Raw genomic sequence first — 26,952 nt, forward strand, 5'->3', positions numbered from 1 at the left:
ACCATGGTATGCTAATCCCGAATCAACTGTATTTCACCCAGAACTATAAAACACCCTGCTAGCAATACCAAAAGAAGCTTGTGAAATTTGGTGACAAACATTGAGAAAGACATTGAGAAAGACCTCTAGTCAAAATATTTATTGGGAAATATATAACTCTGCTATATCCCTATGTGCCCTCATCTTTGCTTCAGAAGAGTGCAGATTTGTATTCTTGTCTGACCATACCATTGTGTTACCTAGTCATTTACTTGCACCCCATCACTGTGGGGTTGTTGGTTAGTTTAGGGTTAACTTTGCCTTCATTCTCTTTGTATTATTATTTATGCTGTGCTCTGTTTCTGAGACTTTGTACCTTCTGTAGCTCAGTAAATTAAAACAAGACAGGCAGGTAAAGCACAAACACATACCGGTAAACAGCAAATTGAGAGAACCACTCCCTATACCCTCATAAAACCTGTTTCTGATAGGACTTATCTTTTGTTGTGGAAGGTCATTCTGTTGACAAGTGGCAACTCTGTGCTGTTTACTGTCTGCTGCTGGAGGGCCAGGGAGGCCAATATGTAATGAATTAGACAGTCAAATTCCACTGGGAATTTTACAGGGCTGGAATTTTTGCCTTTTTCCTTTTGTTAACAGAAAACATGGTCAGTCATGGTCTTTTTTGTGTGACTTAGGTTTAAGTTCAGATCCACCTAATGTAATGGCCAGATATTGTTTATTTTTTGTTAAGAACCCATTTCAAAGCTGTTACGCATTTATTTTCTGTAAAGGGACTTTCCGTTATGGTCATGCCTTACTTGAGTGACTCAGCACCGTTACTGTGTAGCCCTTTTTTGAAGTCTTATTTTATCGCATGTCCTGTTCACACCTCCAACAGTTGGTTGAGCTCTGGTCAAGGTAGAAGCTGGTCCACTTTTAAATCACCATTATCACAAAAAATATACAAAAGTTTTATGAAAAGACAGTAGTGATTTAATAAAAATTACAGGCGAGCAGAGCAGTCACGTTCAGAACATTTATTGTATGATGGCTTGAAAGACTGACTGATCGATTACTTATCTACATGGCAGACCATACCCATCAGAGAGTCAATGCAGGCGAGTTTCCCAATGATGCCGCCCTCTGATGGCCAGCTGTGGTAATGCATTGGTTAGGTTTTGTAGGCTCACAAATGTTGTACACATCACTGTGACCTTCAAAAAAAAAAAGGTGTTATATTTACAATGCACATTACACATTGCTGCATCCTTGCTTATAACCATTGTGAAAAACAAATTGTCTACATTTACAAACAGAGTCATAGAAATTGGTTTAGAATAAACTGAAGCTGCCTGTGCAATCACGTTTTTTTTTTTAACAAATGTAGGAGTTGCACTGATAGCTTTGATATTTATAAGAAAGTATGGAAGCAATAATAATTATTGTCCAGCAGACACTAAAGCAAAAGGGAGATCACGGTTTAACAAGCAAGAATCCTTGGAATGGTAAAATGCAATGTGCTGAGATTTTGTTGGTCAGCATTCTTTCCTCGTTGTTTCTGATCTGTACAGACAGTAATGACACTGGCTTCTGGAACTCATTTGAAAGCATTGGCACATATAGGACCCCCTTGCATCTCTCTGAGGGGTGTGTTCACTGAAAGCTTATTTACAGGGAGGTAGCAGGGATGCTTCTGCAGATTGGCACACATAGAAAAGCCTGCGGGTGGAGGGGTGTGTGTTGGGAGGGCAGGGAGGATCACTTATGGCTGTCGTCGGTGCTCTTGAACACCAGAATGGCATTGTAGATCTTGAGCGCCGGGCCCAGCTTGATGCTCATGATCTTCACAATGTCTGTCTGCGTCAGCAAGAGGAACGCCTCGCCGTCGATCATCTGACGAGAGACGCGATCAGGCAACTTTTACAATGCAACATCGCCAGAGTTCCCCAATTCAAAATGCACCCTATTCGTTTCTGTCAGTATCTCTTTAGTATTTCTTTAGTTTCACATGCATTTGTCTTACAGATATTATAATAGTATTATAATAGAACCACAATCATACCACTCTGCTAATGATTGCATAAGAATCTGAAGGTAAATACAGAACCATTACTGCAATGCTGGTAAAACAAACTGCGCTAAATTAACATCACACCTAGGTAAGCACACTGTGTGTTAGTGTTGTTTTATTACAATATTAGGCATGCATGGACTATTTGAGAATCAGTACTGTGTAAACTGCTTTCACTTGTACCAATATTATGTAGAACAATTCCCATCTGATATCAGTACATTAAAACATTCTGTCCTGATGACCAAAGTCTAAAGCCATTCCTCGACTGGGCTTGGTAGTACCAAGCTGCAATTGGTTGAAATGCAGCAAAAGTGAAATAAAATGACTTTCCTCACCTCGTCTTTGAAAACCCGGGCTTGCTCGTCACAACCAGTGAGATTCTCGACAAAACTGGAAACCTGTTCCAATAGAACAATATCATGCATAAAGGCAGCGTAATAATGACAAGGTATCTCATTATAGACCCTGCAGGGTATTTATTCACAGGATGTGCAATGCTACTGTAAAGGAAGAGATGATTCAAGTGTGGATGTTTTATTGACAGTCCCAGATTGGGAGTGCTGGTGCCTCTCTCACCTCGTCCACGCTCCAGGTTGCCACGTTGCTGGCGCAGATGCCAGCCACCCCGGGCAGCAGCTTGCAGTGCTGCTCCCAGCAGAGTGATAGGGTGCGGTCCGGGTTGGCAGACAGGGCTGACATGAAGAAGGACGGGTGTATGATTTCCGCTGACACACCTGAGACAGGACAGTGAGAACAGTGAGAGACAGCAAGGGACAAGAGAGACAGACAGCAAGAGATAGAGGAGAGAGACTGACCCCTCACCGACTGCGGCACACCACGACTGAAACATTCCCATTGAGCAAAGTGCATGGATTAAGAAAATGGAACCACACAAGAATAAGGCGGCTTTAACAATAGTGGAAAATGAGTTTAACCCTTACTCATTTGAAGTTGTCATTTGTTTAGAGTGTTTTGTAAACTGGTACCCTGTTGCACTGGAGCACCTATAAAGTACTCAATATTATTTTCTTATAAGTACAGCTGGTAATGTGTTACTTTTAATGGTGCGTGATTTTGTCTGACTGAGGCATGTACAAGTCTACTCACTCTGATAGGTTCTCTGCTGGCTCTTCCTGTACTTGGGCGGACGGCCTATCCTGGAACGAGAGAGGTACGTTGTGTTAGATTTTCAGCTAACACCTCCTCGAGAGCTCAACGCCTGTGTTTTAGAGGGAATGCGATCCTCAGTTTGCACTGCAGTAACCTTGTCTCTCTCACAAAAGAAAATCACGTCACAGCACATTTCAATACAAAGGCGGTCCATGCGCCACAGACCCAGGTAACAGACACACCACCAGTCCTGGGACGTTGTTACCTGCCGTGGTGCCGGGACGTCTTGCTGCGCTGGCCAAAGACGAGCAGGTTGCGCTTGGCCCCAGGGCCCTCGGTGTCGGAGAGCTCAGTTTTGAGCCTGCCCTGGTTCCGCTCCGCCAGCGGGCAGCCTGACAGGCAGTGGTGTGCCGTGAAGCGCCCGGTCACATGACCAGAGCCGTCACAGCCTGGGGTGGGGCACTTCCTGTGGAGGAAAACACAGTGTGTCTACAATTCTCAAAGAAGAGAAAGAGAGTGCTGGCATTGGGGAAGGAAGCCTGCATCTTAATACACAAAAAGAAAAGGCTATGCAGTGTAAAGAGCTGTGCATGTGGGAGAGGAGCGCCCCCCCTGTAGACACTGTGATGTGTGGCAGTCACTGACCTGTGGTTGAAGCTGTACTTGGCTCGCGAATGGCTGATTCCTTTACAGACGAGAGAGGCGCAGCCACCTTGTCCTGACGCCAAGGTGTCCCGGGGGCCTGCACACGCAAACAACATGTGACATCATACAGAAAGCATGTCAGGGGTTGCATACTCCACTGTTGGGAAGAATTTGGGGATGATCTGAATGTTTTGTAACATTGCCCTTGTTTTCAGAACTCCTTTTGAAACTAGATGGCTGAACTCAATTTTGCTACTCTAGTATAAACATTTTAAATGAAATAAAAGAACATAAAAATTGAAAGCATTCTGTCAAAAAAAACTAAATTAAACCAAAAAAACAAAACAAAACAAACAAAAAAAAAAAACATTACGAATACAGTAAATTATTTATTCTTTGGGCCTTTTATACTGGCGTTACTTCTTAAAAGATTTCTGAAACTTGTTCTATATTTCTTTTTAAGCAAGTAAACATATAATAGTAAGCTGCGACATTGTTTTGCAAACTGCAAAAAAGCAATCCGCTTGCAATGTACACGCGCTAGCTGCTCTGGAGGGTTGCTGCTTTGCTGGGGTGTGAACGCATGGTTCATGCAGAGAGAGGGTATGTGTTAGCCTGTACCGGGTTGCTGTGTATTTGACTCACGGAGGGGCGTTTTCAGGGGGTGCCCGGTTCTCTCACACCAGCCTGCAGGGTGGATGTCGGGATTGTCCGAGTCGATCCAGTAATCGTACATGTGGTTCCAGCCGTCGAAGTGGATCTGTGGGGATTGGGATAGGTCACGGCCTGGGTACCCCTTCTCTCACTGGAACAATCATTCGAGAGTACTGGGGTACAGAAGGTTGCACAGCGTGATTCTGCACACAGAAGTATCTGTGTGTACATTTTGAAACTTGCGCTTCACTGCACTTTATATTAACAAAGGTCATGGATTGTGATACATACATAGTCCCTCATAGTCTATATAGTCACTGAATTTCACATCAGTAGCCCATCAGGACCATTCTTTTGGTATCATTATTTGAGCTGCTTGTCCTGTTAAGTATTCATTTTCCCAGAGAAAAGCAAAAGAAAAAAGAAAAAAAAAAGGATTACACATAAAACAGAATGGATAATTGTTACATTTTAAACACGACTAGCACATAATGTGAACTAGCACTGTGGCATGGAACACAACGAAAAACAATCAGACACCTGTGTGAATGTTCTCATTATGCTGTAGGTTTATTTTCACTTGTTAAATCCTCACTGAGAACGGTTTACCTTAATCCTGTACTCGTCAACATCTTCCACCGTGGCCACGCGAATGAGGGAGGGGTTGCGCTTGTCCACGGCCTCCAGCTTCATGTTGACCTGGAACCCATGCTGAGGGCGCTGGGAAACACAGACAGGACAGCCGCTGTTAGAGAAGACCACGACAAGACCACGCGACACATCACAAGAGCGTCCCCGCCGTCCACATCCTTCTATCACACACAGAGGAAAAAAACAGGCTCATCTTACAGTGCACAATGTATATGTGACCGTTTGTAATGGGTAGATAGCACCCCGTGGCCATACAAAGCACAGAAATAAAGACACAGCTTCTGGGTAATGTTAACAGAAAAGAAGGACATTTATTCAGCTTATATGTCCCAGTTTGTGGTTCCAGGTGGCTAGTACTAACCAGTTTGAAACAATGTGCTGGGACAGCAGTAGAGCCGGTATCCTTCAGGTACTTCTCCCAGGAAAAGTTATCAGGATCTGGGTAATCTGTCAAACACAGGGAACCAAATGTGAAGAAACACGATTTGTACTTGACAGCTTATGAGAAAAGTGTGGATGTGGTGTTCTGTTCAGATAACCTGCACCAATGCCTTTTCCCGGCTGCATGCGATTGGCAGTCTGGGTGCCACTTGCCTTGCGGTGGGGTGAGGGGACGGCCCCGTTCCTGGCACCAGCCAACAGGGTGGATGTATGGACTGGTCTCATCACACCTAGTAATAGAGAGAGACAGGATTCGGGCATAGCAGAACACACACACCTATCTTCCAAACACACATTCCCCTGCTACATGCAACAGGGGGAGCGTTGCTGTTCCTTACCAGTAGTCGTAAGTGTCATCCCAGTTGTCGAAGTGAACCAGGAAGCGCTTGTCCACCACATCAGTCACCGTGGCGACACAGATGAGGGAGGGGTTCATGCGGTCGACGGCCTCCAGCTTCATCCCCACCTGAAAACTGCTGGGGAGCTCTGTCTGAGGGGGGGAGGAAGCTTCAGGTTATGAACAAAGAGTAGGGAATTGAAAATGGATTCAAGGACCAGCTTCCAGAGTTACAGACAACAGCCAAAACAAAAAGAGGGCTGGAAATAGAAGCATGAAGAGAGGAAACACTTAGGACAGCCTGCAAAAAAACATACACTGTCTATCTCAGAGGGAGAACTTCCAGTTCAATAAACAAAACATATGATAAATAAGCTTACCCCGCCTGGACTGACAAACAGCTCCTGTGGAGCCACCTGTGCCTTGGTCAGTCTCAGGTAGCTGGCCCAGGAGAACTCCTCTTCTTTACACCCTGCAGGTAAGAGTGAGAGATGTGTCCTTTTGAAGGCTTGAGAGAAGCACCGAGCCAAACAGCAGGCATCGTGTCTGACTGTAACCCACAGCCTTGCATTTGTTAACTAATGCTAACTAATAAACATGGTATCATTTAACCATTCACACTGTGCAATAACTCTGCTTACCCTCTGCCCTCTGACCTTTTGGAGTGTAGAGTTTGTGCTCAGTCTTCTCGCACCAGCCGGCTGGATGGATGTCCGGACTGTTGCTGTTTACCCAGAAATCATGGCACTCGGAGTAGCCGTCAAAGTGCAGCCTCATTCGATACCCGCACACCTGGGAGAGGGAGAGGAAGGAGGGGTATAATTCAGCCATAGGCAGGGCCACTGCAGTAACAATTCAACAATTCTATGCAATAGCAGTGTGTGTGGAAGAGACAGAGTGTGTGAGACAGTGCATGTGCGTATGCATGGACATGTGGGTGTGAGTGTGTGTGTGGTTGTGTGTGTCTGTGTGGGACGGTGTGTGAGTCTGTGTGAGTGTGAGACAATGTGTGTGTGTGTGTGTGTGCGTGTGCGTGTGCGTGTGCGTGTGCGTGTGCGCGTATGTGTGAGACAGTGTGCGTGCATGCATGCGTGTGTGTGTGTGCCTGTGTATTACCTCGGTCACTGTGAGGACGAAGTACATGGAAGGGTGCTGTGGATCAATCCCCTCTAACTTCATCCCGACTCTGAAGCTGTTCTTTGTCTGGGGGATGCTCTGGCACTGTGAACCAGCAGATCCCACATTAATAAGGTTATTAAAGCACATTAAAGGTGGTGGGGTTGCAGTTGTTCTGAACATTACTCAGCATGTTAAACCTGTGGAATCATTTGCAGTTCACATATGCTTAAAACTCCTCCATTTATATGTCCCTTATAAATGTTTACCACAGTAAATTTGCACAGTGAAGTTTCCCCATGCTTTCCCCATGTTATACTATTCATATACCATAGTTTAGCAGGGTTTGTTTTTATACCTCTCTGGGCTTTACAATGCTTTCCATGCTTTCACTATCCAAATACACCTTGCTATGCTTTTACTATGGGAACCTTTTATAAGGGTTGGTATAGAGCAAAATACTTCAATAAAATCGTGGGTATTTTCTCACTGCCCATAAGCCTCTTCAATCAGTATCCCCACCCCCCTTGCAAACAAAGTATTAAAAAATTTAAATACACACTTCCCATAACCTAAATCAATAGTTTAGTGCACAACACTGCCTCTGAGGGAGGATTTTGTTGGGTCCTGCACAGCTGGTACCTCCTGGAAGAGCTTAAGAGGGGCAGCCATGGCCTTCTGTTCCTCCAGATACCACGACCACGTCCACGCCTCCTTCTTCACCTCCCCAGAGACTACAAACATCAAATGTCATAAGGGCCACGTTAATGCGGGGCTACGCCCAACGAAAGAGCTCCTTTCTAACACCAGTGTGTTCACAAAGATATTTCCGAGTCGGGTTCTGGTGCATGTAGATGCAATCCAAAATACATTATAATATTATTTCCCTGTTATTTAGTGCAGTTCAATGAACACACACAGACAACACAGAGAAAGTGTCAAAAACATGCCAACTTTCGATCAGCACTTCACTTGAAACACATAGTGCCTTTGAACAATTTACACAGATACTGTTTTCGTTTTTGTTTGACCGTACCACTAAGGCATTTGCAACAGCTCCCATTTCGAGTAAATATTAAATACAAATGTAATTTTCTCTCCGCTCTGCATAATCCAGCTCAGCATTCAATCCAGATCAGACCTGCATACCTGTCCTGTTCTGTCTCCCGTCCCCTAGCGGGCCACAGCCAGACTGGTTCACTTCTAGCACCTTCAGACTCTCCACCCTCTCCTCCTGGACACAGAGAGGAGATTATAACATAATGAAGATTACACACTAAATCCATTCCCTCGGCCTCGGCTAATTCCATTCTTAAATTCCCCAACTCTCCTAAAATAAACAGACACAGTTCATCCTCTCATTGGATCAATCTTGACCCTTCTTCAAATCTAATTTATATCGTTTTTCTAAAATGACGTGCGGCGGGGTTCCATTACGTTGCAATAAAGGGAACATTATCAGGTCTATATCCAGCCTCATATTTGCTAGAGATGATAAATTGGTTGTGGTCGTCCTGTCTTCCTTGTGTCATTCTCCCCTCTCCCCCACATCGCCTACCTGCCTACCTACCATCGACTCCATCTCTGACTCCTCATCCGACTGGCTCAGGTACTCCTTCCTCTTCCTCTTCTTCACTGGCTTCAGATCCTCTGGGTTCAACACTGACACCTGGGCCACCGTGGCAATGTCCAGACGTGCTGACCTGAGACAAGCCCACGCATTAGTGAGAGTGCTACCTGACGCGCGCACACACAAACGTTCACTCTCCTGCCAAAGACTGCAAGCTAATAATTAGAAGAAGATCTATAATAAACTTCTGACAAAATTCGGGAGCAAAGCTTTGAACACAAGTGTTAATTGGCGGTGTATATGATTTTTCTTTTACTTGTCTGTGAGTGGCTCTCTCCGCAGTTCATCCATGCACTCCTTCTCCCCGCCCGGGCTCCAGCCTGCACAGGGACCAACATTCCCTCCCGTCGAGTCCTCCTCAGTGGGTTCAACCGTCTTTCTTGCAGAAGGAATCGCAGCACTGAGGGAGATACCATCTACTAAAGGGGGTGAGGAAGCAACGTCAAACAATCTTGATTAATTTCCTTCTACTGTATGTTACAATTGCCAAATTATTTGGAAAGAATGCACATCAAATCTGAACAAAAAAACTCCTATATCACAACAAACTCCTCACTTACTTTGCCACTTTGTAGGATATAAAGAAAACGTACAGCAGTTTGGAAGCAAACCAAAAAAACATTTTGGAGGTACAGCTCCTACAAGAAAAACCTATAATGGCTGCCACTTTGATTAAGAGTTTAAAGAGTAGAAGATCTCAGAGACAACCCTCATGAGAGATTCTTAACAGCAACTAAAACTGAAAGGCTGCCTGTAAACATCAAGTAGGTCAGAACAAATTGCGACATTCACTTTCCTTGCTGTGGAAGCTGCATGAGTACAACATGGTGACACACTTTTAAAAAGCACACTGGCTGGGTTCTGTGGTATTCTGTGGAAATGCTTATGCTCTACACAATGCAAGGGTTTAGACAGTGAGATGACAATGCAGCCTCCCTTACCTGAGCTCTGTCCTGGGACTCTGTCTGTCTCCACCTCCTTCCCAGCAGGCCCTTCTGTGCTTGGCTCGAGGACAGGAACTGTCCTGTCACTCACAACCTGCAGAGTGCCAAAGTCACTCATCCGGAACTGGACAATAGAAGGAGGGACTTCAAACACCAGAGCAGTTCAATTCTAACAAAGGGCTGCTCACTTAAAAAGAGGCTTCAGCATCCTCCCTAACTCTGCTCTGTGTACTGAGTAAAGAAGCAAAAGCATAATGAAGAGTAATAAAGCATTTTGAAAGCATTATAAAGCCCAGAGAGGTATGGAAAATCAAATAGAAAAATATGGAAAACCTTGCTAAACTAAAATAACAGGACCATGGAAAAACTGCACTTTTCATATATACAGGGTCCTAAATACTGTTCAGCTCAATCAATTAACAAACATTAGGGTGGAACCTGGCAGCCTTTTAGTACATGGACACAACACAATACCTTATTGGTGCTGATGTTTCTTCTATGATATGGTGTGGCTGGAGGAACTGACATTGAACTTCTTATTGCATACATACCTTTAGGTTGCTGCCTGGGAGCACGGCGACGCCCTCCTTCCACTCCAAAACACGGACCACGCTGCAGGCGCCGCCCACCTGAGGGGTCAGCATGGAGGTCACTGGCTCCCCAGCTCCGCCCACCTTTGGCGTCTCCATGGCAACTCTTGGCCCTTCCCCCTTCCGCATTGCCAGGCTCAGAGGGGAGCTGGTGGCTGAGGGGTTAGACAAACATCATCAAAAAGGAACGCACCACCTAGAGAAGGGCTCAACAGATCCAGAGGAGAGCCTGGGCCTGCACCATCTACCAGAACCCAAGAGCAGAATCCGTAACGGCTGGGGTTCACACCGTAACATATGACCTGCACTCTTCCCATCTTCTGTTAAACCAGGAAGCTATTTTTATTGGTTTAATAAAATAGATGCAAATATTTTGACTAAAACATACCTGGGAGAATAAAGGCAGTGGTCTGGGGGCGTGTCTTCGGCGCCAAGCTTTCATTGGCTACAAGGGGCGCACTGGCGTCAGCGAGGGGACTGGCTCCGCCCATCACCAGCACCTCGACACCAACCTTCCCGCTCATGTCCTCACGAGCTGCTGTTGCACAGTCTAACTGAAAAACAGGTCATACAGAGCTATCCCCAAACGATCCCACAGGGGTTGCAGTAATAGCTTCTCTAAGATGATTTCACAGCTTGGCTTTAACATCTGTGACATAATGACTTATTGCAGGTGTTCAGAAACTTTACAGGGTGGAGAACAATAAATAAAACATGAGCCCAAACATTGCTCTTTTCAATTCCAATTCCTTTTTAGAACCATTTCCCAATTCCAATCCCAATTCCAATCCCATCATTGTGATTGTTCAGCTGCTCTCATTTGAAGCCAGTTTAATTGACAAACAAGTGATTTCAGATGAAGTCATTTGTTGCCACTGTGAATACTGCTAATTGCAATTTTGATTTGTGATGTGCTGGAAATTGTTAAAAGGGAACAAGCATTGGAATGGAAATTGGGAGTTGAAACGGAATTGGAAGTGACAAACAGGAATTGACCCCAAATTTGAGTTCAAAACAATTAAACACATTCAGAAGTTCCTGCACCGCTACAAATCTATACTGAGGAGTAATGCCTTGAACCTCCAAATGTGCAATCATTTAAATCTAGTCTGATAAAAGTCACTGCACCATTACATTAAATGTACAGTGTGCAGGCTCCAATGAAACACTGACCACATGTTAATCACTTTTGTCACCAATACGTTTTGAACTAAAGATATGCTTTGTTTTAGTGCTGTTAGTTTTTACTATTACTATTAACCTATTTACCTATAAAAGAGAAACAGAAAGTATTTTTTATGTGACTAATAACATAAATATTAATACATCTATCAGTTGTCAACATTTATATCAAAATCAGACTTTTTCACACGTATAGATAGTGGTAAATATATATTTTTTGGGGGTGGGGTAAATATTTTGTGCCATGTTGATTATGCATAATCTTATTTTTCAGTTTGTTCGGATGCTTTTTGATTGTGTTGTTCTGAAGAATAAAGTGAGATTACAGCTCTCATGAACTGAATGTTGTTGCAACACAAGCTTTCTGGTAAAACTGCTGCTTTATCTGCACATGTTGACCTCGTTTTAATTGCACTGATAAAACGTAACAGACGGACGTTTTATGTAAGAAGCCTTTTTGTTCGTAGCCACCTGCAGTTTCTATAACTAATTGAAATTATTCATCCCGCATTCTACAATTAACATATTTAAATTAAAATTTGCATTTTACCATTAAAATGGTGAAGCGACTTGTTAATAATTCTTATATTCTTTGGCTAATGCATTTGCGTGCCGTTGCAACACAATGATACAACAATTCTTATTTAATACAATAATAATCATTTTCACGCCATATAACAAAGAGCATGCACTTTTCCCACTCCCCATATAACCAGCGAGATAGAATGATATGGAAAACCACCGTACATGATTATGATGACAAAATCGTGTCTAAAAAAAAAAAAAAACCCAATCATTTATTTTTTTAATATAACAAAATGGACAACATACATATTCATTGTAATATTGTTATATATTATACGGTAAATATCTATAATGACATTCTTAAACAAAAACAAAAAAAAAACGCACTCTAAACAAACAATATAACGCAGATGAATACAGAACGCAATATGCAATAGTGGATTTTGGCTGATTAATAGATTAATATTTATAAATGATATAATTGCACAATGTGGTAAATGGATTAGAATTCCCTATCTCTTACCCGAGGTTGTCTTGCGGGCAGGGGCCTATCACTGCGCATGCGCTCGATCGAGAGGTTGCCCTACCTCTTAGCGTAGAGGTGCCGTCAGATTCCAGTTGGGGGGGAAGGTTTCATTCTACTGACATTATGTGTTAGTTTACGTAAAGTGAATAGTCCACAAGCTACTCTATTCCTAGGTAAAAGCTAGCACGAATCAAGACTGGTCTACTTTATTTGACCAAATTACTAGGCTGTTACTTGCCATGTGTCAAGTGCATATAACTCATGAACTCCGCTCCAAACGTACATTTGGAAGCATTATAAAAATCATACTCTATTTAAATTAGTACAGACATGGAGATGCAAAGCATCCTCATCCATAGTTGTATCCATTAAAACCACTTAATTCCTTGATTGCAGAAGTGTTACAACATTCCTGAGGTTATTGTATGTATCACTTAGGGATCAGCTGCTGCTACAAAAGGGATCCAGCCTTGGGGAGGGTTGGGCAAAATGTATTTATATGGTTTAGCTGATCCCAATCAGCACATAAAAACTGGCATCAATGTTAAACAGCAATCCAAGTGAAACATGTTGGAAATATACTGCACAGGATGGATGTGAGCATCAATTGTCACAAGTAACACACTTCAAATCGACAAAAAGAAAGGAGACAGAATGGATTTTATTTTTCCTAAGAACCTTTAATATAACTGTACAGTAAAAAGTTAACATGCTTGTTTCAGGGTTTACACTTTGGCAATGAAAGAAACACATGGCAGGGAAGTCCTGAATCAGTGATCAATAGTTGTTATTGCTGGTCTCATGCCACAAGGAACCAAACTGGTGCAACAAACACGTAACTATTTAGATAAATGGTGGCTTTAACTAAAGTTGGCAACATAAAAAAAAAATTATATAAAATTTGCAAACAATGTCATCCACCCAGTGGTTAATGGTCATACTACTGCTTTAACTAAAGGAGTATCAGCACAGATACAAAAGCCCAAACCTGCTAGTGGTACCATCCACTTGGCAATGTTGCTCTGGGTGGACCAAAAACAAACAAACAAAAAGTACATTTGGACAAAAAGTTAAATTGCATCTCACGCAAACAAAAGGTCAAAAGAAAACTGAACCTTAAGTCCATTAGGTATGCTCTTCTTTGCAGTCCAAGTAACCCACATCTGGTTTGTCTCATTTAAGTAATCTTACGTAATAAAACAGCAGCCTTTAAGCCAAGTGCCAGGAAGCCATACAAGTCAACCAACCAAACCTTGAGCACTTAATCTGCAGATCAGTGTAAACAGGTAACAAAAAAAATCATCCCCACCCCCCCCCATTACTGGAATAAACCCCCCAGAGCGAGAGAAACACAGGTACAGACAATCCCGCTAGCTGCTAATCTCTGGAGCCAGACCGGGAACGGGATTTTGAGTGTGAAGGGGATCGGGATGCTGATCGTTTGGACGGGGGAGACTTGGAGCGACGCTCATCTGGCTTGGGGGAGGTAGAAGGGCTGGCAGATTTGAGCTGGTCCCCTTTCCCATTCTCCACAGGTGAGCAGGATCGGCTGCGGGACTTCTTAATCTCAGACTTCTCTTCAGAGGGGCTGCGGGAGTCACGGTCTGACTTGGGCTTTGACACGCTCTTGGAGCGGGACTTCCTGCTGGGAGAGCGGGAACGGGACTTCCTGGTGCGGGACCTGGAACGAGACTTCCTGGTGCGGGACCTGGAACGAGACTTCCTGGCAGGGGATTTAGAACGGGACTTCCTGGCAGGGGATTTAGAACGGGACTTCCTGGCAGGGGATTTAGAACGGGACTTCCTGGCAGGGGATTTAGAACGGGACTTCCTGGCAGGGGATTTAGAACGGGACTTCCTGGCAGGGGATTTAGAACGGGACTTCCTGCCTGACCTAGAACGCCGTTTGCTTCTTGAGCGGGATCTGAAATAGTCAGTTACAATTAGCACTCACAGATGACACAAGAACATTAGTTTAGTTTTTATTCTGGCAATTCAAGGCTTGCTTACCGGGAACGTGACCTTGAGTTGCTGCGGGATCGACTGCTTCTGCGGCTCCTGCTACGAGAACGGCGCCTGCTGCGGGACCTGGTGGGTCAAAACACAAGCATCAGTAAGGAGGTCCACTCTTTCAAGACTGCAGAATTGTATGCAGGTCAATGGAAGAAATACAATGCAAAATAAAACTTTCCAAAATGTAAATTCATGTCCATTCATTAATTCAAGCTCAGGACTTGCAGTTCTGAAGGGTTTACTTGGGATACACTGTCAAATAAAGCAGTACTGAAAGAGTTCACTGCACAAAATGCGGAAAGGTTGCGGTTACCTGGAGTGGCTTCCAGAGTAGGAGCGTCGGCGGCGCGGCTTGTCCTCCACCAGGCGGATCTTCCGACCGTTTATGTCTGTGCCGTCCAGCTTCTCCATTGCCCTCTTCATGTCCGAGTGGGAGCGGAACTCAATCACCCCTTCATTGGTGCGCTCCTTGTGAGCGTCAGCATACGTAACCTCCCCAGCCTGCCGCATGAAATCCTTCATTCAAAAAATAAATATTATGCGTTAAACTGTAGCAACTGGGACTGTATTTTAACCTTGGCAAGCACGCCTTTAATTAAAAGCACAATGAAGCCAAAAAGATCAACTCCAACAGATGAAAGCTAGTCAATATCTAGTTTCTCTATCCATCTATCTATATATCCATCTAAAGTGTAGTAAAAGGCTTTAATAAAACACCCAACTTCTGTTCCAAACATCCTTACATACACACCTTGAGGTCTTGCCAGCTGCATCGACTGGAGAGGTTCTCCACAACCAGACGGTATTCTGTGCGGACTGGAGGCCCATACTTATCCCTGCCAACACGGCTTCTGCTATAGCCACCTCCACTGCCACCACCACCACCACCTTCAAACACAAAAGGGAGAGACAATAAGAACAGCATCAAGGCAGGCAGTCACTGCTCCATAGGGACTCAGGGAGGAAACACAAGGAGCCATTCTACCATCTGATCAACTCATTAAACTCAACTGGGTACAAAAGTCTCTTCCAACTTCTGTTTCACATCTATCAAGGAAGTCCTTGCAGACTGTTCTTAATTTAGGGTTAGGTTAAGACACTTTCTCATGCACAAATTTAACTACCACTCCTGCCTGGACTGAGAATACTTGAGCATCAGGATTATACTCCAAACAAATATAAATTAAAAATACATTTTAAAAAGTATTGCTGGGCAGCCTCTGTAAGGGGGTTTTGGTATCTCCAAAGAAATTTTAAAAATAAAAAAAGTGAGTCAAAGCCAGCCTGTGTACAGCAGGAATGAGCAGAGTACACAGATCATTCAGCATCACTGTGCAGATCAAAATCTACGCCGCGCTGCAATGTTTGTACTTGTAAATCTATGGTCTAGGAATTCTCACTTGTGTAATGAGCTGCCTGACGTGTTTACTTAAACAGTATGCAAGAGGGATTCACTTATAGCAATTTGTTAATTTACATTCACTGTAAGGTTTAGGCTTTGTATGATAAATACAAAGACATGCCCCAAAGCATCAAATGTGACAGCAGATTGTATGATTTACTAAGCCACTTAACTGGCTCTGTTCTGGAACTAACCCTTAAATCCAGACACCCAACTAAGACACAGGCAGGCATTACCTCCAAATTCCAGTTTTTATGATCTGGAAACGTAGTTTAGCATTACTCATATTACTTTTTTAATGTTTATTTAATGTATGGTCTTTCCACAACTCACCAATCAAATTACAGTGTTGAAAGCCAACTGCTCTTTCACAAAGCAGGTTAACAGATGACGGCAACATCTTGAGCTTTGGCTAACCACCCCATTATTTCTTTAACATATTAAAACCAACTGGATTCCTCACCATCACCCTGGTCTATTGGCAAAAGGCTGCTGTCATCATGGCTTCCGGTTAGGTCAGCCAAAGGGTCAAAGGGCAAAGGTCACACACACAATGTAAGGTGAAAGCCAAGGCCAAACGGAACAGGCAGTCATCTTAGCCTCAATGGACTCGGACTCAGCCCGCACAGGACTCTTTCAAATTGAAACATCAAGGACTTTGTTAACAATATTGAATTAAGTAGTAAACAATGTAACTTTGCATAATGTTATCTTTACAAGGTTATTGAAATGGCAGCAAGGCATGTGTACACAATAGATTAAATAAGACATGGCATTTTATTTACTGTCCTTCATGTGCCAGTGTAGCTCACTTCATTTTAATTGTTAAAACCTTCACTTTGTTAATAAACAGCCTTGGATAACCAGCCATAAATTATTAATGACAGGAAATACTCATATTTTATATTGAATCTAGGCAACCTATGGAATCCAGTTTTCAGGAAAGGGCATAACAGCTTGATAAAACTACAAATTCTGTGACCTAATTATAACCCGTGTCCAGTGCTGCTTGTTTGAAATAGAAAACTTGAAACCCAGCTACCATTTAAATAACCATATCCTAACATTATAAACTTGTATAAATGTTAACCTTACATAAGCGCTTATGTAGCTATTAAAATAGCAGAGGCACCATTTGGCAACACTCACCCCCAAAACCTACCATCAGCCAGGCAAGACTTTCGGGGCATGCTAGCAAAGCTAGTCATGTCATCCAGTTCAGTGTAAAACTGAAGAAATCTCTTCAATGACCTATGCCACTTGACCAAAACACCTGCTAAATACTCGAGAGCAGTACACCTTGGAGACATTTAAAAAAACTTCCAGTGTTTGATATGCGACTGCCGCCTCTAATTAAATAGAGGGCACATGTGCATTTGCTGGGATTTTAAATGGGAAATAACCACCTGGTGTACCAAATGAGTAGCTCAGTGCTCTTTGCCAACTTACCCAGCAAATGTAAATCTCATTGTACTGCCTTCATTGTAACACTGGACTCATTCATTGTAAATTCAGGTCCCTGCATTAACTGCTGATTTCTACCACACTACTGCTACAGAGAAGTGGTCCTCAAGCTTCTTGGACCTGAATACACCTGCTTGCACATGGCACTTCAACCCTGCCAGACAGGTACATATATAAGCTTCAAAGGCACCAGCTAGATGATGTGCCATGTCACCATTTTTATCCTGGATTCCCTAGTATACCCCCTTGTTTGATAACCATGGCTTTAAGAAACTGCTTCAAAAGTTGTTTACATTTGAAAGCCTCACATTAACCCCACCATAACTGCACTGAATACACCTTCTGCAAGTTTGAATGGCTTCCTGAAAAAGAGAATTACACAAATTAAGACATGCCAATCCTTTTCAAGTAAGGGTAAACAGTCCTTACTGCGTCCACCGTAACCTCCTCCTCCTCCTCCTCCCCCGCCTCCGTATCCATCTCGGTCCCTGCGAGGTCCGCGGGCATGCTCAACGATCACACGCTCCCCGCACAGCTCCTTGCCGTTCAGCTCGTACACGGCATCGTCAGCATCACGCGTGTCTTCAAACTCGACAAAACCATACCTGCAAAGTTGGATACACGTTTTAGCTGGTGGAAATTCATAACCCACCCCTCACAACCATGGCAAATGCGGCAGAGGGGACCGTAAAGAAACTGGAAATTAGCCATGTCAAACTGTAATGGAAGCCAAACATTGAAAATATAACTTAAATTATATTTAAATCCTACCAGTTCACGCCACTTCTGCTCTTGTGTGAGAAACCGTTTCTGCTTTAGCAGATAGTCATGTGGTTTACAACATCACTGCCAAGGATTTCACGCCACCGTTCAAAAAAACAGAGGTTTGCCGTGTGTGGCCTACATCGACAGCTCCCCACGCCACAACTTGCAATGCTTTGTTCCGATCGCATGTCTATGAGGGTTACACAGCGCTGCTCAATACGCGATCAGATAGCTTTATTCCTTTAGCTGCAGCCATTTGATATATTTATACGGCGGTTACAAATTCAGGAAGTTGAAAATGTTTTGAAAAACCAACAACTATTAGGCAACATGGCCCTGTCTCACACCGCGCTACATTTCGCACACATCACAGAATATATACACATTTTAAACATGACCAATGCATTTTAAAAAAACATCAACCCCACCTCAGACATTTTACTTTGTTACGCAGTTTATAGGTTAAAAAAAGCGTTTCGAGGCTACAAAGTGGCAAAATATCCGCTTCACGTTTTCAAGATTAGAATCTAAAGACACAGACGCCTTGTCCCATTGCTCCAAGTAAAACCACATGTGTGTCTTTTTTTGTGTGCAAAGCGGCCATTTTGTACACGCGGCAATTTACAACACTGGGTAACTGTCAAAAAAAAAAAAAAAAAAAAAAACAAAAAAAAACACATCCTTCCAATTTATAAATTATACTCCGCCTGCGCATCATCCCACACAACAAGCAAGCAAATCGCATCAAAATAACGCGAACTCCAATAATCCGATCACATAAGACACGTTTTCAACCGGGTTCCGAGCGCAGGAGTAACGGCCGCCGCGTCCCCCCCTCTCCTTACCCATTTTTCAGGTCGATCTCCAGCAACTTGCCGTAGCCGCTGAAGAACCTTTGGATGTCCTTCTCCCGCACATGATAGCTCAATCTGCCAATGTAAACGCGGGGCATTTTCTTTCAAACTGTACGGACCGGTGCCGTTTTGTTTTTTTTTAGTGACGCCGCTGTTACAACTAGAATTAAATTTACAAGAGATCCCTCCCTCCTCCCTGCCAGCGCACGAAGAAAGCGCGATCGCCGTACTTCGTCTTTATAGGACGTGAGGGGAGGGGCGGGGCTGCGTACACCGTCACCCTGGAGGTCGAGTCACAAAAAAAAAAAAAAAAAAGACGAACGCATGCGCAAGTGTTCTGTTTTGCAAAAAACTTAAGAGCGGTTATTATTAATTGAAATTAATAATGCTAATAGTAATACGTGTGAATGAGTGACATTATTACTGAAAACACGGGCAAGCTAACTTGAACAAGAACGTACTGTAATAATACCGAACCTGCTTGCATGCTGCATATTGCACGCAGATTATCCAGGCATGATGGATACAGATTCTGTCTTTAATGGGGTTTGCCAAGCTGCACTGATCTCATGCCTGGTAGATGGGAACAGTTTAGTGAAAGGTACCTCAGTCTGACGACCCATCACAGCACTGGGAATGGAATGCTATTTTAAAGAATGTCCAGTAGGTAACAGCAGCAACACAAACTCACTCGTCCTACTAAACCAGTGCAAGCTTGGGATAGGCGTTTTTAGTTGTTTTCTTTGCTTTATAATGAGCAGGGAGAACATGCAGATTATCTCAAATAGCAGTGCATGGTTCTGTGAATTCTATAGTAAATGCAGTTCACCGTGTCTATAGCTATTCTGGCACTGCTCTTACTGGACCGTAGTCTGCAGATACAACGTCATAATAATCTAATATATAAGTGATAAACTACAAACCAAGTGTCTACACCAAACCTATGGCAGCGTTGTTATACTGTCTATAGTACAACTCTATAGACTGGTGCAAACGGTATACTACAGTCTGTCTTTAAAGAGTTCATTTAATGACTGTAAGTTTAGATGTCTGAAATTCCATCACAAAATGTATTTTACATTTCTGGCATTAGAAGGAGCATAAAGCTTTCTATTTTTAGATTCACCTTTTGGTGAACCATCATTATCAACAATTCAGCCATTCATGACACCGCATTTTCATTTAATAATTTTGCAGAAGATGATCCGTTACTGCATTCTGCACCTGCAGTTTGTTAATATTTTGTACACAGATAAACTAGATTTTTTTTTTTTTAGTAAAACACAAAAAGAAAACACTGATGGGATTTCTCTTTTCCCAAACTCATTTGAGAGCCAGTAATTGAAAGTATTTTCTGCCTGGGGCAGGTTGAAGACCATATGTTTCTGCTTTGTATACCGCATAATATAAACCTTATATATATATATATATATATATATATATATATATATATATATATATATATATATATATATATTCTTTAAAGCACTAAGAACACTGTAGTGTAATTAGTTGTGTTCTGCCATTGAATCAGTAGGGGGCAGTGTTACTTCTGGGCCAGAACTCCTTTTACAGTATTTTCTACCTCAGCAAATTATGGTTTCTCAGTTCCAAAATGGGTCTCCTTTGATGCTGCAGCTAATTCAGTCTTGTTTAAATAGTTTGCAGATGCAAGACTGGCTTAGGAGGCTGGGGGATCTCACTTGAAACAGTGATTTGGCCTTCAATACAGACCGTTAGGAAGCTGATTGAAGTACAAGGGGGTAGGGATGAATGAATGAAATATTGAATGAATGTTTGTTTATTGTACCCAGTCCAGAAACGGTGGGATTGAGTGATACTGCAAATAACAGAGACATTACTGTTTAATGCCAGTATATGTAATAAGTAGTATAACAATACCCTACTTCAAACAACGATGCTGATGTAGTGTCCGTTCTTGGGAATGGTGAAAGGACTGCGACAACAGAATAATGACAGGGTGTTTATTCAACCCATGCTATTCTGAGCTCTGTAAGAATAAGACAATAGCACCATCTAGTGGTTTCCACCACACTGCAATACACAAAATCTGTTTTTGTTACCGGTCCCCCTCACTCTATCCCCACACTCCGAAACTCTTCCACATGTTTCACCATGTGAAGAACTTTATTATAAATGACTCTGTCTTATAAAAAGGACCTTTATCAAGATTTCTGTTCTACTGAACCAGATCACGCAAAAACATAAAGAGAGCAGATTTGTGGCATCAGAGCCCTTAATACACAGGAGGAGCAGGGAGCATCAAACGCTGGCCTCACCCCTGCTGAGTACATTTCAATATCAGAGGGCTCCAATCTCCGGGCCCCAGAACAGTAAGAATACTACAGATTAGATGCAAGGATGAAAGGCAGGGCCACCCAGCGTATATATCAGTAGGGTTCTTTATTTCGTAATCTGGTAATATATACAGTATAACAGATGGACACATACCCTCAGGGCCTGAATAAAAAAATGATCCTCGTGACGTTCTGCACACTGTTCTGGTAGATACAATATGGGTTTGGATTTTTGTATGTGTTATATCAGTGGTTGCCTTTTGTAACATTTCCCATTCCTAAAGACCTACATAACAGTCAGCACCCACTACACTCGTCCTTTCAGACTTTTCTTTTACACACATCTCAAGCAACTGCTAACTAACAGCCCTTCATCATAGATGCTGCCCTCTGGATGATATGACTTCTCAGTTGTCTATATAGTTTGCTGCATGATGTGTTGGCTAGCCTAGGTTCATTTTATTGAAATATTATACAAAGGGTTAAGCAGGGTAGGGGATGTTGTGTCCATCTAGGGTTAGAGTGTGATTACTGACTTTATCCTAAAATTCAGTACCAGCTAACAAATGCTTTAGCGGCGTTCTAGATGCTTGTTAGGCTGCAGGTGATTTTCATTGACTTGCAACATGAGCGATCAGGCAGTGAAGGGTTTAATCTGCCTCTTTAACCCACGTTCTGTTTGATAAATGCTTGGGCTGGAAGGAGGTGTGAAGCGACACAGATGGTCACTGACTTTGGGGGCTGACCAGCTGGAATGCAGCTCCAGGAGAAATCTGTCTATCTGTGTGTTAATGGAGAGGGGGAGAGAAAGCAGAGCAAACTGGAGCAGAAGCTGGATACATTGTAAAAATGAAGTGTAATATTTAAAAGGTAACAAATCCAGCACACATTGGGCTAGATTCTCAAAGCTTTTTTAATCCAAATCCAATTCTGAATGAAAAAACCCACCAAGTAAACGTCTAAAATGAACAAGAAATAACTTAATACTTCATTCAAACATCTGAAAGTTTCACTTCTTTATTTATGGTCTGGTAACTTTATATTCAGTGCGGTGATCCGCCCTGATCCGCTCCCGATCCACTCCTGATCCACCCTGATCCGCCCTGATCCATCCTGATCCACCCTTGATACACTCCTGATCCGCTCCCGATCCACTCCTGATCCACCCTGTTCTGCCCTGATCCACGCCTGATCCACTCCTGATCCACCCCTGATCCACTCCTGATCCACCCCTGCTCCACCCCTGATCCACTCCTGATCCACTCCTGATCCACCCCTGATCCACCCCTGATCCACTCCTGATCAGCCCCTGGCTTTGTGATGTGGACTAATGTCCAATGAGGGTTTAGCTGACCAACACACTCATGTCAATTGTGTTGTGATCCCGATCTTAACTCATGCCTCCATTTAAAAAGCCAGTGAACAAGCCTGCTGCACACCTAGCCCTTGATACAGTTGTTCCTTAAATCAGCTCAAAGCAGTTTTTTAAGGACATCTGGTTATTTGTTCCAACCATCTGAGGCTAAACAAGCAAACACACGCCCCCACAATCAGTTCTGTACAATCTAGGGGGTTCGCTAAGAACGAATTGGATAACTACAAATGCCAGTTGTAAAACTGGAATGCAAAGAGCTGTAAGGGGTGGGTTACCTGCACTAAATGAATGGTGCAGCAGTATTTCAGAGAAATGAACACTGTGGAGTGACCTTATCCTTACTGTACAAATTCCATGCCAGTCACCACGGTTTTCTGACATAATGTGCACCGACATGCTCTGCAGCATTTTGTATGCGTTTACCATTTACAGATTCCACGCCTGGCAATCAAAATGATGACATTGCTTTTAGAGGCTGTCATTACTCTTTTCATTGGTTAAAGTATTTACCATTCAATGCAAATTAGCCGATAAGCAAAGCTCCATCTCCAGCTTGTCTCATCTTCTGACACTGGAGGAAAGGCCACACCGTGTTTTAAGATAGTCTCTGCTCTGTTGCCCTTTATGTATTAAAGTCTGTCAAAGACAAGGGCAGTAATGAGTTCCCTTGGCTTTAATTTGAAGCAGTCTGGGTCGATACATAAGACTCGGGTCCTCTAGTCAATAATTAAGAAGTTTCACACCTGTTCTCCAAGTCAATCTGGTTTTGTATCTCTTTTCATCGTGAGTGATTCATTCCATTATATTTTTTTCCCATGGCAGTGGATGTGTCCTATCTGATTTTCAGAATTTGACAGGTCTCTCTAACAGAAGACGACATGCATCTCAATTTCATATGCAATATAATATAATGAAAGCAAAATATCAGAAGACAGCTTGGCCCCTTTCTTCCTTTGTTCTCATTGTGCCAGGTATGGATATAGCTTTCGGCTTCTGAAGATAAGGGCTGGCAAAAAAGAAAACTGTCTTAAAGGAGAAGTTCCTAAATATTGCACGAGTACAACATTGTAAAAGGGAGTTCCTCAGGACAATACCGTGTAGTAACACCTATGAAGGCTTCAAAGAAGGAGAAAGCCTTTGTGCTTGCAGCTGAAACTACCTTCACTGAAAATACTCAAAACCAGAGACTCGAAATCTAGCTTCTGATTAAAAAATGGAACGAAGTTCACGTCAATATTCAAAGCTTTTTACTCCAGTAAGAGTATTAAAAATAAACAATGGAACTCTGATATAAAACTATGAAAGTCACTCCCATCGCACCGGGCTGCACACCTGCTCATAAATCACAGGTGACACGCCCATGCTTAATAGCAGGCCTAGCCCATAGCAAGAGAATTACAAACAACAACAGCAGAGCGTATTTTGAAAACTATATTTTCACACCAGCACTTTACTTGATAACATTTGTTACCTGGGAGTATGCCAGCCAAGTACTGAACAGACCCAGTTCTGTTTAATGTGAGCAGTATCAATGCAGTCCCACGCATGTGTGCTTCTGTGAGCGTCACTTAAAGCAGCAACAAGACAGTTGCATTAAAGCACCTTTCGTGTGCCGGATGCTCCAAAGCACTGCACAGCTGAAATAAAACCAGGCAGATCAGATAAAGCAGTGTTTGAAGGGGAGGCTGCCGCCGAGACTTACCTGCTGGATCACAGGCCTTCATTTGGTTTGCAAATGACGGGTGGGAATGTTTTTCACAAGTCTTCTCTCCGGACCGTAACTTGGGTGTGCGAGTGCGTGTGTGTGTGCTGCATATTTGAATTAATTGGTTGAATTAATTGGTTCTGGCAAGACGCAAGAAAGAAACCCTAACGTTGTATGTCTGTTTCTATGCCTGAATGCTTGCCTGTCCTTCTGTATGTCTGTCTTCATGCCTTCATGTCTGTTAGTCTGTCACCACAGCACAGGTATGGACTAGTGAAAGTTAAGGGATAGCTAGTGTTAGAAGCTAAATCCCCAGGTAAGGACTTGTGAAAGTTTAGGGATAGCTGGTGTTGGAAACTGAATCCCTTTGTCTGTAGTCCCCCCTGATCCTCCTGTTTAATTCATCTGAAGAAGTGGTAAGACACTCCTGCAACAGAGATGCTGCATCGCATGTGGATTTATTCTGCTTACATGTCTTCACTTGTTCTGTTCTTCACCCTCATCCCCTCGAGGCTGTTTATTTTTAGTCGGCATTTGTCACCCCTCTACGATTCAGCGAGTTGTGATATCAGATCTTCGTTTGTTCTCGACGTGCAGAAATGAGACCTTCTGCTCCTCCAATGCGCTGTACACAGATGCTTCTAGCAAAGTGCTCTCTGTGAAGGCACGTGTTTCAAAGACCATGCTGCCAACTCTCTCTGAGGGACCAGGCTGAGTTCCGTACACCTCTCACCTGTCCCTGATTGCGAGGGATGGAATTTTTTTTTTTTTTTTACTGTCCCTTACACCAGTCTTTTTGTGTGCTCACCTCACCGACGTTATCTTCACATTGCCCTCTCTGCTATATGCGTGGGTTTGGAACTGATTAGGGTGTTCACAGACTGAGGCACTGCATGCAGCATCTGTATAATTCTTAGAGATAAAAAGGCACTTGTGCTTCAGTTTTGGATCTTATGTGTTCCAGTTTCATATTCAACATTATTGTAAAAATCTATTACAAGTAAGTATACAATATCACGTGTTGAAGTTTCATTTTAAAAATGAAAAAAAAAAAAAATACAAATAAGTATAAATAATATTTGACCTAATATCATTATTGTGTATCAGTTGTCCCAGTTCATTCATACCCAATGGCTAAGGACGTGTCAATTGAACACATCTCACCTGGTACAACTCAGCATTATACTAGCTGAGCAAAGCCCTGTTACTAAGAAAGCATAAAACCTCCTTCAAAGCACACATGTCCAGCATAATGCGGTGTTTAACCATCATTGAGGCCAAAATCATTTCCAAGTGGAATACTGTGTGATGGAGCTTGGGGGGCATTTTTGAGCAGTATTGCGCCAGGCTGCAAAGGCAGGCTATTGTTATTGCTTGTCAGTCCCTCCGAAAACACACACATCATTCTGTCAGACAAGGCGTTCTGGTGCAAGACTATTACTATTGCAGCGATTTGGATCTGCTTCTATTTTAAGATAGTGCCGCATTTGTAGTTAATGTTAACGCTCATTGTGTATACTTGGTATACGCAGTCATTCAGCATAACTAAATAAGTATTATAATGAATCAATACAAGCCAATATTACCTTAAATTAAAATAAAATGCAGCTAAACGTGGCTTTCAGCAGGTGATGCTTTGCTTAGCCAATCATATCACAGTCAATACGCACGCCTTGGCAGCGCCTCTGGTGCAAATCCAGTAGCAGCTGCTGCTGTGTTTAATTCTCTTCGCACCCACCCACTCCCTCAATTTTTGCAGAGACTGGGGTTTTATCTGGTGACCTGGCTCAAGCTGTCAGTCTGTAGGTTTGCGGAAGAAGAATTAAGAAAACTTAGAAACAACAGAGAAAGAAAGATAAAAATCGAGCCCCGAACTGTGAGTCAGTGGAACTGTCGTACCGGCTTTCTTATTGGTGTTGCATTAGCAAGGCAGAAGCAGTCTCTTGCATTTTAATGCGCCTAGAGCCTGCTTCGCTCACACCGACGCTCTCGTCAGTGATCTCAGATCTGAAACGTCTCTTTCACACTCTCTCTTTCTCTCTCTCTCTCACTCTCTCTCTCTCTCTCTCTCTCTCTCTCTCTCTCTCTCTCTGAGTATCTCGGAGTATCTCCAGTGGTAGGGAAAAGAAGCAGCAGCGGGGCGGTGGCGATCCGTGTTGAATTGCACGCAGTGCCCCCCAACCTCAATGATTCACATCAGGAGACACTGACAGACGTATCTCCTGGTAAAGGTAGGCTTGCACACAGTATATTTGACCTATTTCCCTTCTGACTACTCTAACATATTTTTTTTCTTTTTTCCTAATTATCCTTACGCTGTCTAAGTGTTGCTCAATTTCAGTGTTGTGTTTTTTTTTTTTATACCATTAATGGTGAATAAGTTTCAATATTTTGGAGATGTCATACAATTGGGGACTGTAATAATACATATCGCATCGCTTTTGTTTTCACACTGGGCTTGTATTTTTCACTGGCATTTTTTTTTTTCTCTTTTTCTGTTGGATATGTGACGCGATGGATCCCCTGTATGGAGATCGAGTCCTCTAGAAATGATATTTTTCTGTTCAATTGCACTGAGCTTTGTCACAGCATGATGAAGGTAAATGCAAATTCGAGGAGACTCCCTTTGAAAACCGGCGTTCTTTTATG

The 26,952-nt window shown here is 42.9% G+C and overlaps 3 protein-coding genes across 10 annotated transcripts in view; 1 reads left to right on the forward strand and 2 right to left on the reverse strand.

Annotated features, from left to right (window-relative positions):
• Nucleotides 1–1,004: 1,004 nt before the first annotated feature.
• Nucleotides 1,005–12,710, reverse strand: LOC121298288 (lethal(3)malignant brain tumor-like protein 1). Of its 3 annotated transcripts, none has more exons than XM_041225332.1 (22): nt 12,405–12,710; nt 10,563–10,728; nt 10,136–10,329; nt 9,582–9,708; nt 8,897–9,059; nt 8,581–8,713; nt 8,160–8,244; nt 7,653–7,744; nt 7,011–7,115; nt 6,536–6,686; nt 6,275–6,366; nt 5,896–6,047; nt 5,711–5,787; nt 5,478–5,563; nt 5,075–5,185; nt 4,433–4,571; nt 3,812–3,908; nt 3,432–3,632; nt 3,164–3,213; nt 2,633–2,790; nt 2,392–2,454; nt 1,005–1,875 (listed from the first exon to the last, which is right to left on the reverse strand). In XM_041225332.1, the coding sequence occupies exons 1-22, from the start codon at nt 12,441–12,443 to the stop codon at nt 1,741–1,743; spliced, it is 2,616 nt and encodes an 871-aa protein (XP_041081266.1). In that variant the 5' UTR covers nt 12,444–12,710; the 3' UTR covers nt 1,005–1,740. The 3 variants fall into 3 exon arrangements, with proteins under 3 accessions (XP_041081266.1, XP_041081268.1, XP_041081267.1); XM_041225334.1 differs by having other exon boundaries at nt 1,731–1,875; nt 4,457–4,571; nt 6,551–6,686; XM_041225333.1 differs by having other exon boundaries at nt 1,731–1,875; nt 4,457–4,571.
• Nucleotides 12,711–13,066: 356 nt separating this feature from the next.
• Nucleotides 13,067–19,117, reverse strand: LOC121298290 (serine/arginine-rich splicing factor 6-like). 2 transcript variants are annotated; one of them, XM_041225339.1, is made up of 6 exons: nt 18,897–19,117; nt 17,716–17,891; nt 15,172–15,305; nt 14,734–14,936; nt 14,418–14,495; nt 13,067–14,331 (listed from the first exon to the last, which is right to left on the reverse strand). In XM_041225339.1, exons 1-6 carry the CDS (start codon nt 19,001–19,003, stop codon nt 13,785–13,787), a joined length of 1,245 nt encoding a protein of 414 aa, XP_041081273.1. In that variant the 5' UTR covers nt 19,004–19,117; the 3' UTR covers nt 13,067–13,784. The 2 variants fall into 2 exon arrangements, with proteins under 2 accessions (XP_041081273.1, XP_041081272.1); XM_041225338.1 differs by having other exon boundaries at nt 15,172–15,308.
• Nucleotides 19,118–25,998: 6,881 nt separating this feature from the next.
• The window catches only part of LOC121298495 (band 4.1-like protein 3), a 29,649-nt gene continuing 28,695 nt past the window's right edge, over nt 25,999–26,952 (forward strand). For 4 of the 5 annotated variants that reach the window (XM_041225635.1, XM_041225638.1, XM_041225640.1 and 1 more), the window contains exon 1: nt 25,999–26,534. The gene's annotated coding sequence lies outside the window, so the exon portion shown is untranslated. Of the gene's footprint in view, nt 26,535–26,782; nt 26,903–26,952 lie in introns of those variants that run through there. The other variant, XM_041225636.1, reaches the window with a different exon arrangement.

This window comes from Polyodon spathula, chromosome 23, assembly GCF_017654505.1.
Source record: "Polyodon spathula isolate WHYD16114869_AA chromosome 23, ASM1765450v1, whole genome shotgun sequence".
NCBI classification, from domain to species: Eukaryota; Metazoa; Chordata; class Actinopteri; order Acipenseriformes; family Polyodontidae; genus Polyodon; species Polyodon spathula.